The sequence below is a fragment of the Schistocerca cancellata genome, chromosome 4, assembly GCF_023864275.1.
Source record: "Schistocerca cancellata isolate TAMUIC-IGC-003103 chromosome 4, iqSchCanc2.1, whole genome shotgun sequence".
In the NCBI taxonomy this organism is placed as follows: Eukaryota; Metazoa; Arthropoda; class Insecta; order Orthoptera; family Acrididae; genus Schistocerca; species Schistocerca cancellata.
In genome coordinates this window covers 32,215,519-32,240,083 of record NC_064629.1, presented here as the reverse complement: position 1 = coordinate 32,240,083, position 24,565 = coordinate 32,215,519, and the positions used below count along the sequence as shown (strand labels likewise).

General features: G+C 38.1%; 1 protein-coding gene across 2 annotated transcripts in view; it reads left to right on the top strand.

Moving 5' to 3' along the window:
- The window catches only part of LOC126183188 (transmembrane protein 183-like), a 252,438-nt gene that overhangs the window by 136,876 nt on the left and 90,997 nt on the right, over positions 1 to 24,565 (top strand). For both annotated transcript variants that reach the window (XM_049924924.1, XM_049924925.1), the window contains exon 6: positions 16,602 to 16,782. In XM_049924924.1, the coding sequence (XP_049780881.1) occupies positions 16,602 to 16,782 (181 nt within the window). The remainder of the gene's footprint in view (positions 1 to 16,601; positions 16,783 to 24,565) is intronic.

Here is a 24,565-nt window from a genome sequence, read left to right as displayed (position 1 = left end):
GTTTGCACCACACTGACTCTTCTGCATGTGAGCATTCTCTGTGAAAGGGTACAAACAAATGGCATTCAGGTAGGTATGCCACTATGCTATCTGTTTGTTCATGGCATTGAAACTGTTATCAGTACACCTACTATTACACAGGTGGCGTATGCTGTCATCGGATCAAAATAGTCATTCTTTTTTCAGCTGTATGTTTCTTTTCTTTCCCTGGTAGTTTATTATCTAACAAGGGTTTTCTCATTTTGATACTAAATTTAGCCTTCGATGTGACATTTCTCAACACTTTTCGTACTATGAAAATCTCCAGTTTTAAGTGTTATAACACATTAATGATCTGTGCGAAACATGCCTTTTTAGTGCAGTTTTTCTGTTAAATTGTTGGGAAAAGTGACATCGATGGCTGAAATTTTGTAATGAAAAGTGTGTTAAATATGGCATGTGTACATATAGGTAGGGCTGTGCTACCAATTAGTCTGTTACCACAGTCTTTACCTCAGACAAAAGGAAAAAAATATAAAAATGGAGCGAATGGAACAGGCAAAAGGGAATACAGATATCTAAAAACTGATTGACAGTAAGTGCAAAATGGCTAAGCAGAAGTGACTAGAGGAAAAGTGTAAAGATATAGAACCTTATATAACTAGGCGAAAAATAAATGACGCCTATAGGGAAATTGGAGAGGCCTTCTGAGAAAAGAGAAACAGTTGTTTGACTATCAAGAGCACAAATAGAAATCCAGTTCTAAGCAAAGAAGAGAAAGTTGAAAGCTGGAAGGAGTATGTAGAGGGTCTATACAAGGGAGATGAACTTGAAGACAATATTACAGAAATAGAAGAGGACACAGATGAAGATTAGATGGGAGATATGATACTGTGAGAATAATTTCGCAGAGCACTGAAAGACCTAAGTCAAGACAAGTCCCCGGGGGATAGATGACATTCTGTCAGAACTAGTGATAGTCTTTGAAGAGCTAGCCATGACAGAACTCTTCCATGTGGTGTCAGACATGTATGAGACAGGTGAAATGCTCTCCGACTTCAAGAAGAATGCAATAATTAAAATTTAAAAAAAGCAGGTGCTGACAGGTGTGAATATTACCAAACTAGCTGTTTAATAAGTCATGGTTGCAAAATAATAGCATGAATTTTTTACAAAAGAATGGAAGAATTGGTAGAAGCTTACATTGGGGAAGATCTGTTTGGATTCTGGAGAAATGCAGGAACATGTGAGACAATACTGACACTATGGCTTATCTTAGAAGATAGGTTAAGGAAAGGAAAACCTACGTTTATAGCATTTGTAGACTTGCACAACATTTTTGACGTCATTGACTGGAATATTCTCTTTGAAATTCTGAAGGCAGCAGGGGTAAAATACCAGGAGCGAAAGGCTATTTACAACTCATACAGAAACCAGACGGCAATTATGAGTCAAGGGGGTATGAAAGGGAAGCAGTTGTCAAGAAGAGAGTGAGGCAAGGTTGTAGCCTATCCCCTGTGTTGTTCAGTCTGTACATTGAGCAAGCAGTAAAGAAAACAAAACAAGAATTTGGGTTAGGACTTACAGTCCAGGAAGAAGAAATGAAAACTTTGAGGTTTGCCAATGACATTGTTGGTATATCTGTGGTAGCTGGATACCGGTGCACATGTCGGTGAATGGTGAAATGGGGGAAGTCAACAGATGGGAGAGCCACCTGGAGAAGAATAACCCAATTCAACAGTGCAGAGAACGAAACACGACAGACAGACTACGGACAAGGTAACAGACCAGGTCATGGACAAACAACCTTACGACAATGAGGCACTCTGCAAAGCAGTCACCACAACAACAGAGAGAATAACTAGATGATACACAATATAGTTATCCAACAGTCCTTGCACAGAGAAGATTGATCCATAGGTATCAAGTGCGAATACTGAGCTGACTGGCTGTAAGCTGTGCACCTGCCTAAATATCGGCCACATGGAATGGTATTGGCCAGTGCACTCACGTGGAGAGACGGTGGCTTGCTTGACCTGCAAGCACAGTGCACCCACAGTGCCGTCTATTGGCTATTGAGATCCATCTCCTCTGGTGCACACTCAACCTCTGCAGTGCCTGATAACAGAATGTAATTCTGTCAGAGACAGCAAAGACTTGGAAGAGCAGTTGAATGGAATGGAGAGTGTCTTGAAAGGAGAATATAAAATGAACATCAACAAATACAAAACAAGGCTAATGAAAATTAGTCACATTAAACCAGGTGATGCTGAGGGAATTAGATTAGGAAGCGAGACACTGAAACTAGTAGACGAGTTTTGTTATTTGGGCAGAAAAATAACTGATTGTGGACAAAATTGAGAGAACATAACATGTACTCTGGCAGTGGCAAGAAAAGTGTTACTGAAGAAGCAGAATTTGTTAACATCAAATATAGATGTAAGTGTTAGGAAGTCTCTTCTGAAAGCATTTGGAGTGTAGCCATGTATGGTAGCAAAACATGTATGATAAACAGTTTAGGCAAGAAGAGGATAGAAGCTATTGAAATGCGGTGGTACGTAAGAATGCTGGAGATTAGATGGGTAGAGCATGTAACTAAAGAGGAGGTTCTGAATGAAATTGGGGAGAACATAAATTTGTGGCATAATGTGACTAGGACAGGGGGTCGATTGATAGGACACATTCTGAGACATAAAGCGCTCACCAATTTAATGCTGGAGGTAAGTGTGGGGAGTAAAATTTGTAGAGGGCTCAAAGAGATGAATTTAATAAGTAGATTCAGAAGAATGTAGGTTGCAGTACTTTTCCAGAGGTGAAGAGACTTGGACAGGATAGAGCATTGTGGAGAGTGGCATCAAACCATTCTTCGGACTGAAGATGACGACGACGACGACGACGACGACATTGAACAAATACACACAGTAGTTTTGTACTTTCCCATAACAAATCCAGATTTGTGGGGTGTTTAAATTTTTTGGTAAAATTTTTCCTACTATGATGGTCCAGTCTATAAATGGAATGCTTTATCTACATCTGCAGCAGAAATGTGGTTTTGTTATTGTCTACACTGCTGCATTTACATCTGCAACAAACGGGACTGCATTGTCATAGTGATCATCATTATTACATAATTATTGTTATCAACATGTAGGATGCTCCAACTGCAGCTTTCTCTATGCTGAAGCAAGTAGAGTTTCAATGTCATCATTATTACTCAGATCTGGTATGTTACATCCGTTTTCTTAATGTGCGTGAATGGATCCTGCTTTTCAAAAACATTTGGATATGCTGGACTCCTTAACCTCTGTCTGTGCCTTGGCAATACAGAGCAAAGCATTGAGAACTGGACTTTGTGATGATAGGTCTTTCCCAGTTTTTATAAAACTTGATGCCTTCTGCACAATGACTTCCTGTAATAAGTTTTGAAGACATGGATGATGCCCAGATCCAAGGACTGTAGTTTGCTTGTAGGAACTCTAACTGCACATTGCAGAAATTGATATTTTTTGTATGTGCAGGACAACAGTCCACAGGTTCCCATTCTTACATCCAGGCTATGCAGTTGCTTCTTGAGTAGTTCCAGTGGCATACACACTCTGTTATTGACACTGGTTCATGGGCAAAGTTTTTACATTTTTAAAACTATGTGGTCCTTTCAATTTGCCGGTCACAAACAGTGTAATTTTTTTCAGAGTCATCAACATTTGTGGCTAGGATTACTATAGGGTGAACTTTACTGTGCTTTCTTTCATGTCAATTTTCACCTTTACAGCCAAGTATTTTTTTTTGGAAGGATACTGAAAATGAGACCTCATCCTTTGGTTTATATTGCTTTGTAAGTACTTATAACCTTCCATTCTGCCATTCACTAATATTTTTTATGTTTGCACTGTTTCTTTCACCACACTATACTGTTCCTTAAGTGTATTGATCCACCCATCAATGGAGAGAAGTCCTTGATTCAAATCATATTGGCCACCTTCAACACATTTTCACACATCGTCATGCCGTTCACAGGGATATTTGAAAGTGCTTGCTTCCAGAAACCAGGTCTTCATAATTTCTTCCAGTTTCACTTACTCAGAGTAACTGGAATATTTAATCTTTTTTTAATTTGGCCCACTTTTATTGCACTTTTCAAAACAGAATCTTTGTTTTTGATAAGTGTAGATGCAGATATCCCTAGGGAAACTATATGCTAATGCAAAACATGTTCCACAATGAACTTCAACTCTTTGAAGAGTTTTTACTTTCTGTTTCATCAAAAAGAGTTTTCCTATCTCTTTTGGTAATAGCAAAAAATAGTAAACTTCCTTATGTAGCAGAATAATTTAATTGTATGTGCTTAAAGTTTCTAAAGTTCAATCCTCAAACTCAGAGCCAAGGAAGCTGCTCAGTGCGGTGTGCCAATCAGAATGTCAACAAGGATACTGCAGACATAGCGGACGGTACGGTACCAGTTTAGCATTGCCAGACAACCTCCTAGTGAGAGAAGCAGAAATGAAAACACTGCAACTCTGCCTAGGAGGGTAGTATGAAGTAACAGTCCATAACTTCAGCACCAGGATGGCACTGGAATAGTCAAATGTTGAAGAAAGACCTGAGCCTCGGCAACCCAAAATAATTATTGAATTACCACTGTGAGACGAGGAGTGCCGAAGAGACCAGTAAACGAGCACAACTTCAATTGTGCATGCAGAGCCAGTTCTTTATAGGCACAGGCTTGGCTCTTTAGTTAGTGAGACTTTCAGTGCTCAAGACACATCCAGTCATACTGACATTCTGTCCGTGTGACTAGAACCAGAGAGAATGAGGTTGTATCGAGTTCCTGCGAAACCACGACAAGCTGATGGACGATGGTCTGCCTTCTATACGAGGTGCAGCCAAACTGCTGTGAGCCACAGCCGTGATCTGCCACTTTCACATGCTGGGACATTGCAGATGAGGAGAAGACTGGTGTGTGGCCACACCACCTCCACCTGAGGATCAACCACGGGTAACCTGTAAGCTGCCATCTCTACACTGTCCACACGTGGCATGTTCGTGCAGTCCCCTGGCTGACTTGTGAACATCTGCTGCAGTCTTGGTCACTCTGTGGTGGATGACCAGGGCCTAATCTTCATGATAACTGAGGTCCTAGACTACTTAGTTGTGCTCACCTGAGTGTGTAACGGGCTATCTATTAGAGTGCCGGTATGTCAACTGTACGGTAGTGCAGAACATCTGGCCGGGCAATGCCTACCTGTCTCCACACTGTCACCTACACAACACATGGTGCGGCTCACTGACATGTAGCTCCAATTGTGTGTCTCAGTGATGGTACGTATGAGCATCACAGTTTGTGCTTGCACCTGGCCACCGTCCAATCCACTAGGACACTTTGTAACTCTGTAAACTCATTCTGGAAAATAGACGTTATTACCGATACCACTGTGTCACTAAAGCTTCCTGCATCTCCCACACTCAGCGCCTGACTTCCTGCACACAACACAGCCACAGCTCCCCAGGTCGCAACATAGGTGTCACAATTAGCTGTCAACTCAGAACTTCATTAGTAATGGGACCACGCCTACTACCATTCCTGGGACGATGGCTCGACTACTGCACAGTTGTAGTTTTGTCAACGTGTGGTATGGTGAGTGGACAGGTGACATGTACCCATCTCCAAGCTTCTACTGGTACAACTTGTGGCTGCAGCTCACTGAACTGTGGCTCCAATGTCATGACTAGCTGATGGGGCGTGTCCGTATTTCTTTGTGGCTGGTGCTTACACCTGTCCGCCATCCGACTTATTAAGACACTTTATAACTCTGTAAACTCGTCCTAGAAAATAGATGTTATTACAGATACTACTGTGACACCAACATCTCTTGGTGTATTCTGGACAAACAATGTTACACAATACACACAATTAAGTCTTGACACGGTGTTTGACGGGAACAGCTGCATCTATTGAAACTGACTCCGCTTGGTCTGTAGTGACATCTTTGTCGGCGCAGACAGCCTTAGGTAGCAGATGATAGTGTGTTCAGTGTGTATATGAACAGCAAACAAAACCCTCTGCGTACAATCGTAATCACAGGGTGAAGTTAACTCTGAAACAGTATGGCTACAATAATGTCAGTACACTATTTTTTGTATAACAGACAGTGTTGGAATCTAAGGTTGGTAATAACAAGAAACAAGTGAATGTTTGTCTGAAGTCACCTTCTTCCATTTTCTGTCGAAAAACAGTTACTCCCATTAGCCCCAAAACATGTAGGACTTGGCAGTGGTACAAGACAGAACACTGGTACCATGAATTGTTCTGATTTTTACCAAGCCAGTTCTAGTAAGTAGATGCCCTGGACTAAAAAAAAAAATTGTGCGTAATGTTTGTAAACATTACTTGAAGGCCACTGTTGTGCCAGTATCGTTTCACGTCAATTATGTCAATTTTTTTTCTCCTAGGTTGTTGTTTCATAAAGCAGAAATTGCAGTAAAATGATAAATATGCTAACACAAAAACAGCTGTGAATTAATGTTGTGAACATGAAATTTGCTGGGAGCGATAAAAAACTTTGTAAATGGTGGGAAAACTGTAATTCTGAGGATGTAATAGCAGGGTTATGATGTATCTGTCATTATGTTGACCTGCGTACAGGATTGCTAGCATAGTTTTTCACAATTTCTCTCAGTACTGTCCATAATCATCTGGGGCATTGCAGCCAAGGTCCAAAAAGTATAGCACCATAATAATATTGATAACTGAACATCTTGCAGAAGTCTCTTCATGGAATTTGAGAGTATTACACTAATTTGCCAATACATTTATGCTTTAATGGTATTTGTGTTTAATAATAAGAGTGTATTAAGGCTGAACTGTGAAATTTGCAACCACAGTACTAGATGTGAAAATAATATCCATGTGGGCTGTTGTGCTCATGTTGAGGGCTTAAAATTAAGTCTTATATTTTGGTACAAAACTTTTCTGACCTGCTGGCAGACATCCGGCAGGAAAATGGGAATCCAGAGCTCTTCAAAAACAAACTGCAGAAGTACACCTTTTATAATTTAGTAGAATATTTGGGCTTGGGATGCAAGTTCTGGTGAACACCAATGTTCATATTAAACAGGTTTTAAATCTTCCAGCATATACACAATCAGTAGTGTTCCCTATAAACTTACATAAACATGTAGCGTGAGGCAGTAAATAAAAACAGCAGATGGGTAGTGTAAGAGGGAGAGCAACATTTCTCTTTCAACTTGTTGCTTTTCAGTATGGAAGTAATTGTCATAATTTATAATGTGAGTAGATAATATAATGTTGTTTGATGAGGGCCTCCCGTCGGGTAGACCGTTCGCCTGGTGCTAGTCTTTCGATTTGACACTACTTTGGTGACTTGCGTGTCGATGGGGATGAAATGATGATGATTAGGACAACACAACACCCAGTCCCTGAGCGGAGAAACTCTCCGACCCAGCCGGGAATTGAACCCGGGCCCTTTGGATTGATATTCCATCTCGCTAACCTCTCAGCTACCGGGGGCGGACATGTGAGTAGATTACCACTATTTGTTGTTAGTGTAGTTTACAGAGGTAGCCTACAGAGCCTGCTTCTGCCTTTTAATGTGCAACTGTACATCTTTTCCCAGCCCTGAAAACTCCTCTTCATGACAGGATTTATGAAACACAGAATTTGAATGTATGGATGAATGCAATTTATTTCATATAACAGTGGTCTAATGAAACTATTTTGTGGATTAAAAATGAAATGCATTCCTATTTTTTGTAGATTTTTTAAAGTCACTGAGTGAGATTGATAACTTTGCAAAATTTACATTTATATAACACACTATAAGTGAATTAGCATATGGTATAGAATGCTTGGTATCAATATTGTTCCCCGATATTTTTACATTATTAAAACTAAGTTGTGTAGGTAGTTGTGAATAAGTTTCTCAGATCTTTCCCAGCAGATTTCAGCCAAGCACTTGCCTTGGTAAGCCAGTTGTTCATTCCAACTAATACTGTTTCAAATGCTTCCTCCAAGCTGTTTGAATAGAGTCAGCGGTTTGATTGGTACAATTGACATTGTACTTTAATTATGATTTGAATGTTGGTCTAAATATGCACCTTCTGTCAAAGTTCGTTACTTATTTGGATTTTGTCCAGCCAACTGCTGCAACAGACACTAATTATTTGAATTTCCTCCTGAGTAAAATTGCAGGTACACATGTAAATATTCAGTAACATCATATTTGAATGAAGGGACAATGTGCAAAATTACTGTGTTCTCTGATGAACTCGAAGAGGATGCTTGCCAGAGAGAAACTACCTTGTTTGATGTGACAATGGCTTCCCTTTCAACATTTCTGAAGTATGTTACAACACAGTAATAGGAAGAGCCCACCTAAATAGAAATAATTTATACTGTGGATATTTGTGGGTATTTAAAAGCATACAAAACAATGCTGTTTTACTACTTTAAGCATACCTTCATAATTAAATAGGAAATAGAGAGCCTGTATTCTGAAATGCAGGGTGTTGGCAAATACTGACCTCAGTTCCACACTGTGAACAATGTGTGTTACTGTCGTCCACACTTCTCAGATACATTTTTCATTGCAGCTAATGTTTTTTAAAGAACCATGGCAGTGCAAAATTTTTCTTTAGCTGTGTGTTGGAAAGTAGAATTTTGGGGATATTGTGTGTAGATGCTGCTTCAAGTGGCAGTTATAAGAAGTTCAATGGAAGTTGGAAATGAAGGCGAGTGTTCTTAGTTGTCCAGTGACTGTGGAAAATACTGATTCATCCACATTACTTTCTTAAATTAACATAGTTATCTGTGTTCACTACACCATGTTCCCACAAGTGATTTGTCAAGTTTGTTAGATATATCGTTCGCAGTACAGATGGGGCATAGCACCATCAGATTTGTGTATTAAATCATATTTGAGAGGCTAATAATTGAAATTAATGTATACTGTAAATGTAATTATGATAGTTGTAATACTTGAAATGCAAACAGTGATGTTAGAAAGTACGATATGTGAATGTGCTTTTTTTAGGAGGAGTTGAATAATAGGTAGGTACATAAACGGGATGCTAAACATTGTAGTTCTTATTTCGAACTTGTATTCTTCTATAGGTCACATAAACATTGCAAAATTGCATGTGTTTGTGCCCTGATGCAGAATGCAAGTTCCAAACCACTACATTGCTTACATCTTGTCGGTATTTGATTATCAACTGAAATGAATGAGTTAGGATGTTCAATAATAAGGTCAAAGGTAACAACCGAGGATTCCATACCACATTCCCCCATCTCCCCCTGCATCCTCGCTCCCCCCCCCACTCCACATAGAAATGTAGATGTATTTGGTGGAATTATTGCTGCTACTTAGGACTGTCCATCATAGTATTCAAACTGAGCAAGTGTTTAAATCACTGTCGTCACATTTGTGAGAAGTGGGACTCGGATCTCTTTCTGAATGTTCAGATTTAGGTTTTCCATTATTTTTCTACTTGTTTAAGGCAAATGCTGGGATGTTTTCTTCAAAAAGTGGATATGCTAATTAAGGAATTATCCAGGAGTTTAAGTTTCCTGTAAAATTTGTGGTATTTCTTTGCTCTTTGTATTGCCGCAAGCAGGATTGTTTAGACTTCAATAGTGATTTGAACCAATGAAATTAATTGCAATATGTTTTACTGTTTGTAAAAAAACTGCACCCATTACAAGATTTTAACTTATTTCCATAATTTGTATCGTGTTTCTGTGTTACTAATGTAATTGATTTTATATGTGTGTAGTACTAATTTTGTTATGGCTACTATCACACCAGCAATCCAGAATGACTCTTTCACTGTGCATTGGAATGAGAATGGGTTTGAAAGTTCCTGATGGATTGAAACTGTGTCCCAGAGCAGAATTTGAACCCAGAACCTTTCACGCACTTAATGGCCGTAATGCTCTTACTGGCTACGCTGCCCAGGCATGGCCCACAACCTGTCCACACAGCTTCAGTTATGCAACTTCCTGTCTTCCAGTTTCAAAACTTCAAAGGAGCTTGCTACTTTCTTTGTTGGATTAATACTCCTGAAAAAAATGAATGCTTGTTCAGCAAGGTGAGTAGGAGGTGTGGGTACTGTTAGAATTGAAGCTGTGTAGGCAGATTATAAGTCATGCCGTGATAACTCAGGTGATAAGAGCATTGCCACAAGTGACAAGCTTCCAGGTTCAAGACCTATTCCGTCGCATGGTTTCAGTCTTCCAGGAAATTTCGTATGGATTGTTCTCACAATAATAATAATAATAATAATTAATAATAATAAAAAACCCCGTGTAGGCCCAGGAAAAGAATAGGCCTCCGGTGTGTTCTGCCAGTTGTAAAAGGCGATGAAAAGAACAAACCACTAATAGGGCTAATCCTCCTTTTAGTGTGATTAGTTGGTTCAGGACATAACCAATGAAGCCTCAGACAAGCGCGGTCATGGTCGGGGACGACGCTTGAACCCTATGCCAGTCCACAATGGTAACGACACTGCTAGCCACACGGAAAACTATTCAAATCCAAATAGAGGTGTTTTGCAGGATATGCTTCCTGCAACCACTCTAGAAGGAAAACAAAGACAGAGGATGAGATGATCAGATGAAGTTAACCGACACCTCATGTTCTGTTATTACCAAGCAACAAACTTAGGAACCAACACAACAGGATACAGATCAGAAGTATACACAACATTTATTACCAGATACCCAGAATTAAAATTTTTAACAGAACGACGACTAGCTGATCAGATCTGTGTAATAATAAAAAATAACAGGCTACCCCAGTCAGAATTAGAAAACATCAAACAACAAGTACAACAAATACTGGAACAAGATAATGTGCAATAAGAATAAGAAGAAGAAGAAGAAGAAGAAGAAGAAGAAAATACAGTAATGGACTCAAACATCCCAGAGCAAACGAACAAAGAACAACACGCATCAATTAAACAATCAGAGGAAAACGAAATCTTAAGACAGCCACCAGAACAAGCACAAATAGAACATGAAGTGACACACATGTTAGATATAGAAGAAAAATTGCAGCTGACATATATAGAATACAAAGACACAAATATAGACATTAGACCATTCTTGCATATACCACCAAATAACCCACAAGTCGAAACAAGAATAACAACTATCAACACAATAATACAGAATAAAATAAATGAAAATACAACTATGGAAGAGTTACAACTACTGGATTATATAGGAGCAATCACTACACTAAATATACACACTCGGCAGAGATCAGAACCGACCAACACACAGAAGAAACCCACAAAACCAGCACGGCAACATAGGCTACAGATCAGAATAGAAAAACTGAGAAAAGACATCGGACAACTAACACAATTTATAAGAAAGGAAATATCAGACAAAAAAACGTAAAAGGTTAGGTAAAATCTTACAACAAGAAGTGATAGAGCAATTAGATGAAAAGAAGCAGAAATTACAAGCATTGGCCAAACGACTTAGAAGATACAAAAAAAAAAAAAAAAAAAAGTGAAAATAGAAGTAAACAAAACAAAACCAAACATTCAACACAAACCAAAAGAAATTTTATCAGACAATAGATAACACACACATTAAAATAGACAATCAACCAAACATAACAGACACGGAACACTTCTGGAGCAACATCTACATCTACATCTATACTCCGCGAGCCACCTTACGGTGTGTGGCGGAGGGTACTTATTGTACCACTGTCTGATCCCCCCTTCCCTGTTCCATTCACGAATTGTGCGTGGGAAGAACGACTGCTTGTAAGTCTCCGTATTTGCTCTAATTTCTCGGATCTTTTCGTTGTGATCATTACGCGAGATATATGTGGGCGGTAGTAATATGTTGCTCATCTCTTCCCGGAATGTGCTCTCTCGTAATTTCGATAATAAACCTCTCCGTATTGCGTAACGCCTTTCTTGAAGTGTCCGCCACTGGAGCTTGTTCAGCATCTCCGTAATGCTCTCGCGCTGACTAAATGTCCCCATGACGAATCGCGCTGCTTTTCGCTGGATCATGTCTATCTCTTCTATTAATCCAACCTGGTAAGGGTCCCATACTGATGAGCAATACTCAAGAATCGGATGAACAAGCGTTTTGTAAGCTACTTCTTTCGTCGATGAGTCACATTTTCTTAGAATTCTTCCTATGAATCTCAACCTGGCGCCTGCTTTTCCCACTATTTGTTTTATGTGATCATTCCACTTCAGATCGCTCCGGATAGTAACTCCTAAGTATTTTACGGTCGTTACCGCTTCCAATGATTTACCACCTATGGCATAATCGTACTGGAATGGATTTCTGCCCCTATGTATGCGCATTATATTACATTTATCTACGTTTAGGGAAAGCTGCCAGCTGTCGCACCATGCATTAATCCTCTGCAGGTCTTCCTGGAGTACGTACGAGTCTTCTGATGTTGCTACTTTCTTGTAGACAACCGTGTCATCTGCAAATAGCCTCACGGAGCTACCGATGTTGTCAACTAAGTCATTTATGTATATTGTAAACAATAAAGGTCCTATCACGCTTCCTTGCGGTACTCCCGAAATTACCTCTACATCTGCAGATTTTGAACCGTTAAGAATGACATGTTGTGTTCTTTCTTCTAGGAAATCCTGAATCCAATCACAAACCTGGTCCGATATTCCGTAAGCTCGTATTTTTTTCACTAAACGTAAGTGCGGAACCGTATCAAATGCCTTCCTGAAGTCCAGGAATACGGCATCAATCTGCTCGCCAGTGTCTACGGCACTGTGAATTTCTTGGGCAAATAGGGCGAGCTGAGTTTCACATGATCTCTGTTTGCGGAATCCATGTTGGTTATGATGAAGGAGATTTGTATTATCTAAGAACGTCATAATACGAGAACACAAAACATGTTCCATTATTCTACAACAGATTGACGTAAGCAAAATAGGCCTATAATTATTCGCATCTGATTTATGACCCTTCTTGAAAATGGGAACGACCTGCGCTTTCTTCCAGTCGCTAGGTACTTTACGTTCTTCCAGCGATCTATGATAAATTGCTGATAGAAAGGGGGCAAGTTCTTTAGCATAATCACTGTAGAATCTTAAGGGTATCTCGTCTGGTCCGGATGCTTTTCCGCTACTAAGTGATAGCAGTTGTTTTTCAATTCCGATATCGTTTATTTCAATATTTTCCATTTTGGCGTCCGTGCGACGGCTGAAGTCAGGGACCGTGTTACGATTTTCCGCAGTGAAACAGTTTCGGAACACTGAATTCAGTATTTCTGCCTTTCTTCGGTCGTCCTCTGTTTCGGTGCCATCGTGGTCAACGAGTGACTGAATAGGGGATTTAGATCCGCTTACCGATTTTACATATGACCAAAACTTTTTAGGGTTCTTGTTTAGATTGTTTGCCAATGTCAAACCCGGTACAACATAACAGACATGCACAGTGGATACAAGCAGAAACACACACATACGAGATGATACCACAAATACCTGAAGTGATAATTTTGCAACATGAAGTCACCCAAGCTGTTAATTCTACACACAGTTGGAAAGCCCCTGGAAAAGATAAAACAGAAAATTTCTGGCTAAAGAAGTTCACCTCAACACATTCACATCTAACTAAATTATTTAACAGTTACATTGCAGACCCATACACAGTCCATGATACACTTACACAAAGAATAACTTATCTGAAACCTAAAGATCAAGCACACACAGCAAAATATCGCCCCATAACATGCCTACCAACAGTGTACAAAATATTAACTTCAGTCGTTACACAGAATTAATGACACATACAACGCAGAACAAAATTATAAATGAAGAACAAAAAGGCTGCTGCAAGATGCAGAGGTGACATATCAAACAAAGGCCGCTACACTACGCATACATTGATTATCAAAAAGCTTTTGATAGTGTACCCCACTCATGGTTACTACAAACATTGGAAATATACAAAGTAGATCCTAACTTGATACAGTTCCTGACCATAGTAATGGAAAAACTGGAAAATCACACTTAATATCCAAACAAATTCAAATAATATCACATCACAGCCAATACAGATTAAGCAAAGAATACACCAAGGAGATTCATTAAGTCCTTTCTGGTTCTGCCTTGCTCTGAACCCACTATCCAACATGCTAAATAATACAAATGATGGATATAACATTACTGGAATGTACCAACACAAAATCACACATTTGCTATACATGGATGATCTAAAACTACTGGCAGCAACAAATCAACAACTCAACCAACTACTAAAGATAACAGAAATATTCAGCAATGATATAAGTATGGCTTTTGAAAGAGACAAATGTAAGAAAAATAGCATAATCAAGGGAAAACACACTAAACAAGAAGATTACATATTGGATAACCACAGATGGAAAAACAGATGCCTGTAAATATCTAGGATACAGACAAAAAATAGGAATAGATAATACAAATATTAAAGAAGAACTAAAAGAAAAATATAGACAAAGACTAACAAAAATACTGAAAATAGAATTGACAGCAAGAAACAAGACAAAAGCTATAAATACTTATGCTATACCAATATTGAGCTACTCATTTGGAGTAGTGAAATGGAGTAACACAGACCTAGAAGCACTCAATACACTTACACGATCACAATGCCACAAATATAGAATACATCACGTACATTCAGCAACTGAAAGATTCACATTAAGCAGAAAGGAAGGAGGAAGGGGATTTATCGACATTATGGACAGGTAGACAATTTAAGAAAATTCTTTATAGAACGAGCAGAAACTAGCAAAATACACAAAGCAATCACTCATATAAATACATCGGCTACACCATTGCAATTTCATACCACTTCTACAACCCTTTAGATCACATAACATCAACAGATACGAAGAAAGTAAATTGGAAGAAGAAAACACTACATGGCAAGCATCCATACCATCTAAAACAACCACGCACCGATCAAGAAGCATCCAACACATGGCTCAGAAAAGGCAATATATACAGTGAGACAGAAGGATTCATGATTGCAATACAGGATCAAACAATAAACACCAGATATTACAGCAAGCATATTATTAAAGATCCCAATACCAAAACAGATAAATGCAGACTTTGCAAACAACAAATAGAAACAGTAGACCACATCACAAGTGGATGTACAATACTAGAAAATACAGAATACCCCAGAAGACATGGCAATGTAGCAAAAATAATACATCAACAACTTGCCATACAACATAAACTAATAAAACAACACGTTCCCACATTCAAGTATGCACCACAAAAATGTACTGGAGAATGATGAATACAAATTATACTGGAACAGAACCATTATAACAGATAAAACAACACCACATAACAAACCTGACATCATACTCACCAATAAAAAGAAGAAAATAACACAACTAATCAAAATATCCATACCCAATACAAAAAATATACAGAAGAAAACAGGAGAAAAAAATTGAAAAATACATCCAACTGGCTGAGGAAGTGAAGGACATGTGGCATCAGGATAAAGTTGACATTATACCAATTATACTATCAACTACAGGAGTCATACCACACAATATCCACCAGTACATCAATGCAATACAGCTGCATCCAAACATATATATACAACTACAGAAATCTGTAATTATTGATACATGTTCAATTATCCGAAAGTTCCTAAATGCAATGTAACATATACCGTACAGTTAAAAGGAAGTAACGCTTGATCAAGGTCCGCATCACTTTCCATTTTTAACCAGACATAACGTCTGAGAAAGGAAAGAAATAATGATGATGATGATGATGATGATGATGATGATGATGATCATTATTATTATGCAGTAATTATGGTAACTGAATATATAGTCTAGTAAGGGTGTACTTTTTGCTTGCAAAAAATGAGGTAGAAGATTTTATTTTTTTTAATTGTGTGTGTATATAGTTGACAGTGTGCTGAATCCAAGTTTTTGACCCCCAGAAACCTCAGGACAACTTTTTGTGGCAAAGAAGCCAAGAAATTTTGGCACTTTTGCCATGTTTTCACCTATTACACGGAAACTGTGCATCCTATGTTTAGAAGAAAAACAACAAAATGGAATTACTTTGACTATGTGTATGACTTTGAGTAAGTGTATGAATGCTTAATAGTGCCTAAAACTGAAAAAAACTAGATGCCTTTGTAATATGAAATTTCATGCTCTACAACTTTGATAACTCGACATTTTTCATTTGAATTAGCTGTTTTGGAGTTACAGGCATTACCGCCGACTTTTTAGCTAAGCTGGTAAAAATAAACGAAATTTGACAACTGATTGCAGCCAAATTGCTGCGTCAATTTTGACAGTTAAATAGGTCATTTGACACAAAATTTAATGCTCTTTCATTTTGGTAAGGGTCACATTTTGAGTAGGATGCATAGTTTCCAAATATCCTGAGGGTTTTGGAGGTTGAAAACTTGGATTCAACGTACTGCTAATGATATACACAAGATACAAATCTTCTACCTCATTTTTTTCAAGCAAAGAGCCTTGTTTGTGATGCCGTTACTGTAGTAATTATATTTAAGATAAATATTGCCTTTGACTATCATTACTGATTCACCTCTGTTTTTCAAACAGATACTGCACTGATGGCCGCATCACAGAAGCATCATTTAAAGTTATACGGAAACAACGTGGGTTGAGAACTAGGGTGATACGGTCATTGCATCGCATCTACAAACCGTTGGCGATGAAAAGAGAAACAGATTTAAATCCACCCATGTTACTGAACAGATTGATTAAGAGCCAGTGGGTTGAGGTAATTAATATTATTACTACAGAAAACTGCTGTGTAGATACAGTGATAACAAGCAATATTAACATTCTTCAAGCTGTTATTGTGGGATGGCGTGCTGAAAAGTAATGCCTCAGAATTTTTTATTCTGTTCTCAGTACCTGTTGAGGTATTACATATGGACTTTGTCGCCTCACTGGTGCAAGTTTCAACTCTGCTGCTGGATAGGTATGAATTTTAGCATGTAATGTGGTGGAGCGTAACATAACTATATTGGTTTGTGAGAAACAGAGTGCAGCAATTGAGTATCCTGACTACAGAAGAGTTCGTCCACACATCGAGCACCCTCTCCTTCAACATGACAATGCACAGACCACACATGAGCCCTGTGACATCTGCAATAAATAATTGATGCCTTGTGTTCACTGTCATTGATTATTCTCCATACAATCCCAACGTGGCCCATTTTGATTTTCATCTGTTTCCAAAACTTAAAGAACATCTTCGAGGACTTCACTTTGATAGTGATGAAGCAGTGCAAGCAGAGGTGAGGCTGTGGCTCCGTCAACAAAAGTGTAACATTCTACAGTGATGGTATCAATAAACTGGGCTATTGTTGGGAGAAATTTGTTCACCACCAGGGTGACTATGTTGAGAAATAAATTCATAGACGTGAAGAATAAAGATGTAGAATGTTAATAATGTTTATTTCACTTTAAAAGTTGGAGTTTTCACATAAAATTTTGGATTACTTTTCAGCATGCCCTACCAGATAAAGAATTCCTTACATGTTTTGTGGAGTAGTGTTGGTTGACAGTGATCATTATGACTAAGATAAGAATACAAGAGCAAGTATCAACATCTGATTGTAAGCACCTTGTGAGAGTGTTATAGACAGATGATATTTTTTACAGGGATGATCTGAAATAATTGTTAAGTACAGACAGTTGTCAATATAATCACTGATTGTGTAATGTGTTTTATATCTACATACATACTCTGTAAATCACTGTAAAGTACATGGCAGTGGGTACTTTTCCTGGAACCACATGTTATACATCACTTGGTATCTGGCTCAACCACAGCTGTAGTAATCCATTTCGATGGATAAAACTGCAACAGCTGTCAGAAACAAATTTGTCGATCATTCAGTCACAACTAATTTTGTGACCATAAAACTACATCTTCCACTGAAAATCAGGTGAACCTAAAGAAGATACTAAGTTTACAATTAGAACTAAACTTACCTTGACAATATCAAAATGCTGCAGTGTTTTATAGTTATTTTTGACCTAGTTGCACTACTGATTTGTACTACTTCGCACTTCAGGATAAAAATAGTGTTCACACATTCACTGTGAATAGTAGTTCATATGGCTAGCCCAGTTTTTGATCTTATTTGGTTGTATTCCATTTTAGGATGTAGGTCGTATCTTTTTTTAAGTGGCTGACCTTTAGTATCTGTGTTTTACACTGCTACACTGGTTGCTTTATTTTTTTGTTTTTGGTTCTCAAATTATTTTTAATTCTGTGCACAGTTGATGTAAATGAGTTCACATTGTAATGTAATCATCACTGTGTGACGATCAGAGGAGTGTAATTCCAGTTTACTGATTTTATAGGCAAGATGAAAGAAGGTATTTTAAAATGTAAAATGTAAGTGTAAAATGTAAATTTGTTGATAAATCCCTACAGCACAAAAGAATACATTTAAAAAGCTGTCAGATGTTGATATCTTTAATGGTAGTCCTTACTGGTTCACCATTATTTTTTGTTTATTATAATGCTAAGGGAAAACGTCATTATGAATCTAAGTGCATCAATCTAAATAGAGTTTGGAGCTAAGCATTTGGTGGAGAAAATATAGCATAAGAAGTTAATTTCTGCATTAAAAACACATCAGTTGCAATTAAAATAAAAAGGTATTAGTGGATTTTTGTACCAATGTCACCACTGAGTGTTCATTCTTCCTAATTTCATCACAATGGTTGTGACTTTGATCTGAATCTCCAGCTTTCTCTTCTTGAAAACTTTTGTAAAATACGTGATATTGTTCCTAGATAATTCCAGTGCAGCAAAGATCCACGAGGTCTTTTATTTTCTCTTACTGAAGTTTATTGCGTCATGGTAATTTGGTTCCAACCTGGACATTGTATTGAAATTTCAGAAATTTCTGGGAACTGTCAAACTTTTTAATTGTTGATGTGGAAATGTTTCTGAAAGATGTGATCAGCATAACTTTTATGATATTAAAGCTGCATCACCTTAAGCCATTTTACTCAATTTCCTTCACTTTCAGTTTTTATATTTTTCAAGTGTTCCTTCTGTTTAGCACTGAAATCCAGGAAGTCCTTCTGTGCCACTTCAGTGAATTCATACAGCCTTTGTTTTCAAACATTCTGAACAACAGTATACCACCCTGAAGGGTCATACATATTAACTTTTTTTTGCAGCCCTCTCTATTACTTCTTGTCTTCTTTAGTAGAAAATGAGCTTAGCTGCTATGTTTGGACAGTACCTTACAGCTTCTGGGTCAAATTCCACTAAATGGAATTCTCCTCCTCTGGCTCACGCTTTCATTTCATTTTTTAGATCTTTATGTGCCTCATTCTCTTTAGGCATTCCCAGTGCTGGTCTTTCTCTGTCCTTTGATTTTCTTTGGAGAGATTTTGAAAGTGTTAACAGTGATTGTCTAAATCTTTTCTAGGTACAAGGAAGCATAGGTATATGTATTGAATATTTTTTTGTAGAGCCAATATTTTTCAGCGATAACCTGTTTCTCTTCACAAAGTTTCTTATATATTTCATGCATTATTTGTTAGTCTGACCTCTGGATAAGAATCGGCAGTAATGTGATGGAATAGTAGGAAATTATTTGTATGTGGTTCCTTAATATCTTCCTTATTTCTTCAAATCTTCTTACACCTAGATGATGACTGCTTCTCTTGTGAGCAGTCAAAATCATGTTGCTGCTGTCACTTTTCTTCTGTACATATTGCACAAATGTTTCTGATACATTAAAAGTAGTAAGGAAAAACCATACACACGTTTGAACTTCACATCCATCTTTCAGGAGAAAGTACTTCTTTGCACTTTTCTTTGTGACTGTGCACCTGAAGACCTTGTTTTGGGTGCTTCTTAATAAGTGGAGATAAATACTGGCACTGCTTTTCTATATCGTACATGATCAAGAATCTATGAAACATCTCCCTTGCTTCAGTCTCGCTTATGATCTCATTATACTTCCTTGGCATCTGGAGCAATCTTGTACATAAATGTTCTAGCTGACACTTCTCTGTTACCAGTTGATGTGGATGTGCATGCTTTTTTTGACTGCCTATTCATTTTTTGTTATATTCCTTCTTTACTTGTTTGTGTTTTTACTTTGTTTTTTCATTTTCTTTCCCTTTTCAATTCCATTTCCTCTCTCAGATAGCCTAGGTTCCTTATCATTAGAATCAACAGTGAGTTAATTTACTTCTTCCTGATGCATATTCATTAACATCACAAAATCTTTGCCCAGATATACAGATAAATCAGGATGGAATTGCTGATTTGTCAGTGAATGGAGATTTATGTAATTTATCCCTTTTTTGAAATTTTCTGGAAAGGAGAAAATTATATTATTGACTTTAGTGTCTTATCAAGCATTATGTAACATGATTAATCAGCTCTGAATCTCACCCAGTCCTGTTGAATCATGAAACTTATAATATGTGATGATTATGACCAAATCTACCATTTTACCCAAAGGCAAATGTGACCTTAAGTCTGCCGATATGCACTTCATTTTTGGTACACAGGAGAATAGTATACAAGTGCAGGAAAACAATATTATGCAAAAGAAGCAGAGTGTGGTCTCTCCTGGGTTAAAACACAGTTCTAAATTTACTTCATAAAGTAAAGAGCCAAATGAATGTAAGTGCTGACATGTTTTGCTGATCCCAAAATTTAGATGCACTTCACTTTTTTGAGTCAGAATGTAAGTGCCAATACGTTTGACTGTAAATAAACTCTCAATTTGGCAATATGCAGCATCTATTTCTTGCTGGGCGGTGGGGGGGGGGGGGGGGGGGGAGGAGGAGGATGGATGGATAGATAGATAGATAGATAGATAGATAGATAGATAGAGAGAGAGAGAGAGAGATAGATAGATAGATAGATAGATAGAGAGAGAGAGAGAGAGAGAGAGAGAGAGAGAGAGAGAGAGAGAGAGAGAGAGAGAGAGATTTAGATACAAAATATAGCTGAAAATTGTGTCACCTGACTATCGTGCAACGATACGCTGGGTGTGAGGACGGTGTTATAGTTCTTCACAATTTTCGTTAATTTTATCACAGTTTTTAAGACATGTTTCCAAATTGAACACACCTATGCCTCTTTAAGACCTTTTACCAATATTCTATAAACGGTTTGCTTTCATATTTTCCTTTTTACTTCTGTACTCAAAGGTGGTGGATTACGAGGGTTGTTTTTTAAGTAAGGGCCATTTTTATTTTTAAAAAAAGATACAAATACTTTTGTAAAAAAAACTTTTATTTTCTGATTCTACACACATTTACCTATTTTTCTACATAGTTGCCTTGTTTATTTAAGCACTTGTCATACTGTACAACTAAGTTTTTAATTCCCTCTTCAAAGAATTCGGCCACCTGCTCCGACAGCCAAGAGTTCACGGCCGCTTTCACTTCATCGTCGTCATTGAAGCGCTGCCCGCCAAGATGGTGTTTCAGGTACCGGAAAAGGTGAAAATCGCTAGGAGAAAGGTCGTGGCTGTATGGAGCATGGTCCAAAACTTCCCAGCCAAAAGAATCAATCAAATCCCGAGTCTTTTGAGAGGTGTGAGGCCTAGCGTTATCGTGCAGGAGCAAAACTCCTTTTGTCAGCATGCCGTGCCTTTTGTTTTGAATTGCTCTGCGGAGCTTCTTTAGAGTTGCACAGTAGGCATCTGAGTTGACTGTCGTTCCTCGTGGCATAAAGTCCACTAGCAAAACACCGCGCCGGTCCCAGAACACAGTTGCCATAATCTTGCGCTTTGACAGCGTCTGTTTGGCTTTGACCTTGACGGTTGAGGTTGTGTGTCGCCATTCCATCGATTGTCGCTCGCTTTCGGGAGTGATATGGGATACCCATGTTTCATCTCCAGTGACAATTTGACTCAACATGTCATCCCCTTCTTCCTCGTAACGAATCAAAAAGTCCAATGAAGTGGCAAATCTCTTCCCTTTGTGGTCCTCTGTGAGGAGTCTGGGTACACACCGAGAACACAGTTTCTTAGAGTTTAGGTTTTCAGACACAATTTTGTACAAAACCAATCTTGAAACTTGTGGAAATTCCAAAGAAAGAGTGGAAATTGTGAATCTTCTGTCCTCACGGATCTTTGTTTCAACTGCAGCCACCAAATCATCAGTGATCACAGAGGGCCGGCCTGAGCATTCTTCGTCACGGACGTTTTGACGGCCATTTTTAAACTCTTTAACCCATTGATGCACTTTACCTTCACTCATTGCATTCGAGCCATAAACTTCTGTTAACTGACGATGAATTTCTGCAGCTGATAGGCTTCTCGCGGTAAAAAAACGTATCACTGACCGTATCTCACACGCGGCGGGCAATTCAATAATCGTAAACATTATACAGTAGCACAGCGATGCATACACGTCAGCTACAGAGCTGCAACTTGCATCAGTGTGAACGGGAAGGATGCCGGCAAGTGGCGAGGTGGCTTGTTGCGGCGACCGCGCAAACTACGGGACTATACGCGCGAACGGCCATTACTTAAAAAACAACCCTCGTAGTTCACACATAAATGAAATTACATATGCTACTGTAAATGTGTTGAGATACTTTATACTGCTCATCAATTATACTGTTTTTCGTGACAGTGATTCCAGATTTTGCTTCTGTGCAGATATTCCCCTATCTTCTTGTGCTGTTATGTAGTTAGTTTCTCAGTTGGGTTCAGTCCTACTATTGATTACATGTGTTTGTGGCCACCGGATTGCTATGTTGGTCCTTCCATTTCACATATGAATGCCTGGGCAGTCTACTGTGGACATGATCTGCGTGGTCAGTAGCCTCATGCCCTCTGTTATTTTATTGATGACGGCTGCGTATTTTATTTGCCAGTTTCAAAGAGGAAGATAGGGGATGTTTATTTTCTCTCATGGAGATATAATAAAAATTTAAGGTCCATAGTCCTCAACTAGCAATTGAAACTGTAGCACTTTGATATAGTTGAGCTAAGGTAAGTTTTAATTGTAAACTTTGTATCTTATATAAGTTCACCTGTTCTTCACCTGAAGATGTGACTTTATGGTCACAAAACTAATTGTGCCTGAGTGATAACTAAATCAATTTCTTGCAGCTGTTGTGGTTTTATCAGCTGAAATGGACCACATGTTGGCATTTCTTCCCCTTCCTGTTGTGTATGGAGTGTGGCAAGAATGAGAATGACTACTTAAATGCCTGTGTGTGTGTGTGTGTGTGTGTGTGTGTGTGTGTGTGTTGTAATTAGTTTGATTTTGTCCTCATGATCCTTATGGGTGTGATACATTGGGGAATGAAGAGTCTCTTTAGATTCTTCACTTAATATCGAAATCTTGTAAGTAAGCTTTTGTGGGAAACTGGCATCAGTCTTAAATCATCTGCGAATTTATGTTTAACATTTTGTAATACTCATGGGAGAGTCAAACAAACCTGCAACCATTTGTGCTGCCCTTATTTTTTCATATATTCAGTGATCCCAGTGATCAAGTTAATCCTTTTGTTTGGTATAGATCCCACATGTTTGAGTACTGTTACGCGATGTACAATTTTATTTCTGAACTGTAAGACAAACTGCCAGTATTTGCACCTCTTTGAAATATTATCAGGATTCTGACTGGCTATTGTGCAGCTTTTTTTGGGATAGTATTTCACTACACATAACTGCATCATCAACAAAAAAGATAATAAAAAATTATAGTAATGAAAGAAAATCATAAATATTGGTTTAACTGTTAGTGTGTTTCGAAATATGTGCTCCCTTTTTTTTTTTTTTTATGGACATCTAGGAAACAACCAGTGCACTTCTCACAATATCCTGATAAATAGTCACACTGTCATTCAATAAATTGATAAAATGCAAGCAGGGTTGTACTACACAGTGAGAAATAATGTTTACAACTCTGTAAAGTGTTGATATACAATGTTTATTGATTATTTTTACTAGTTGAATAAACATAACGAGAGAACTGAAGCTTGTTAATGAATAAACCAGAGCTGTATACCTCGTCAACCAATGATTGCTTTTGGTAAACTACTGATAATTGTTCTTTGTTCCACTACATGTGTTCAAATGTAAAGTTCCACACTAGCCACGCAATGTTAATCACAAGTTCAAAATGCTCACTCTTCTTATTCTTTGTGTGTGTGTGTGTGTGTGTGTGTGTGAATTATTCTGTCTGGTCACTTGCTAACCCACTGAATCTTGACATGTCCCCACTACCATATGCCTGAAGATTTTTTTTTTTAATATTGCAAGCTAAATGACAACTGCCCTTTTATGCCCTTGCATTGCTGTTAGGAAATCTCGCCCTCATGCATTTACGATACATACTTAACATCTGTTTATCTTACTCTAAACATATGTGCAATACATCAGATTAAATGGAAATTTTCTCAGCATTCTTGTGCTGTCCTTAATTTTTTGCTGAGTCCATTATTTTACTTAATAATTCAAGTTTTGTCAGTGTAATAGTTACTTTAGGTTATGTTGCTGTTAGAAAATAAAAAAACAAATAGAAATAAATACACCTACATGTAT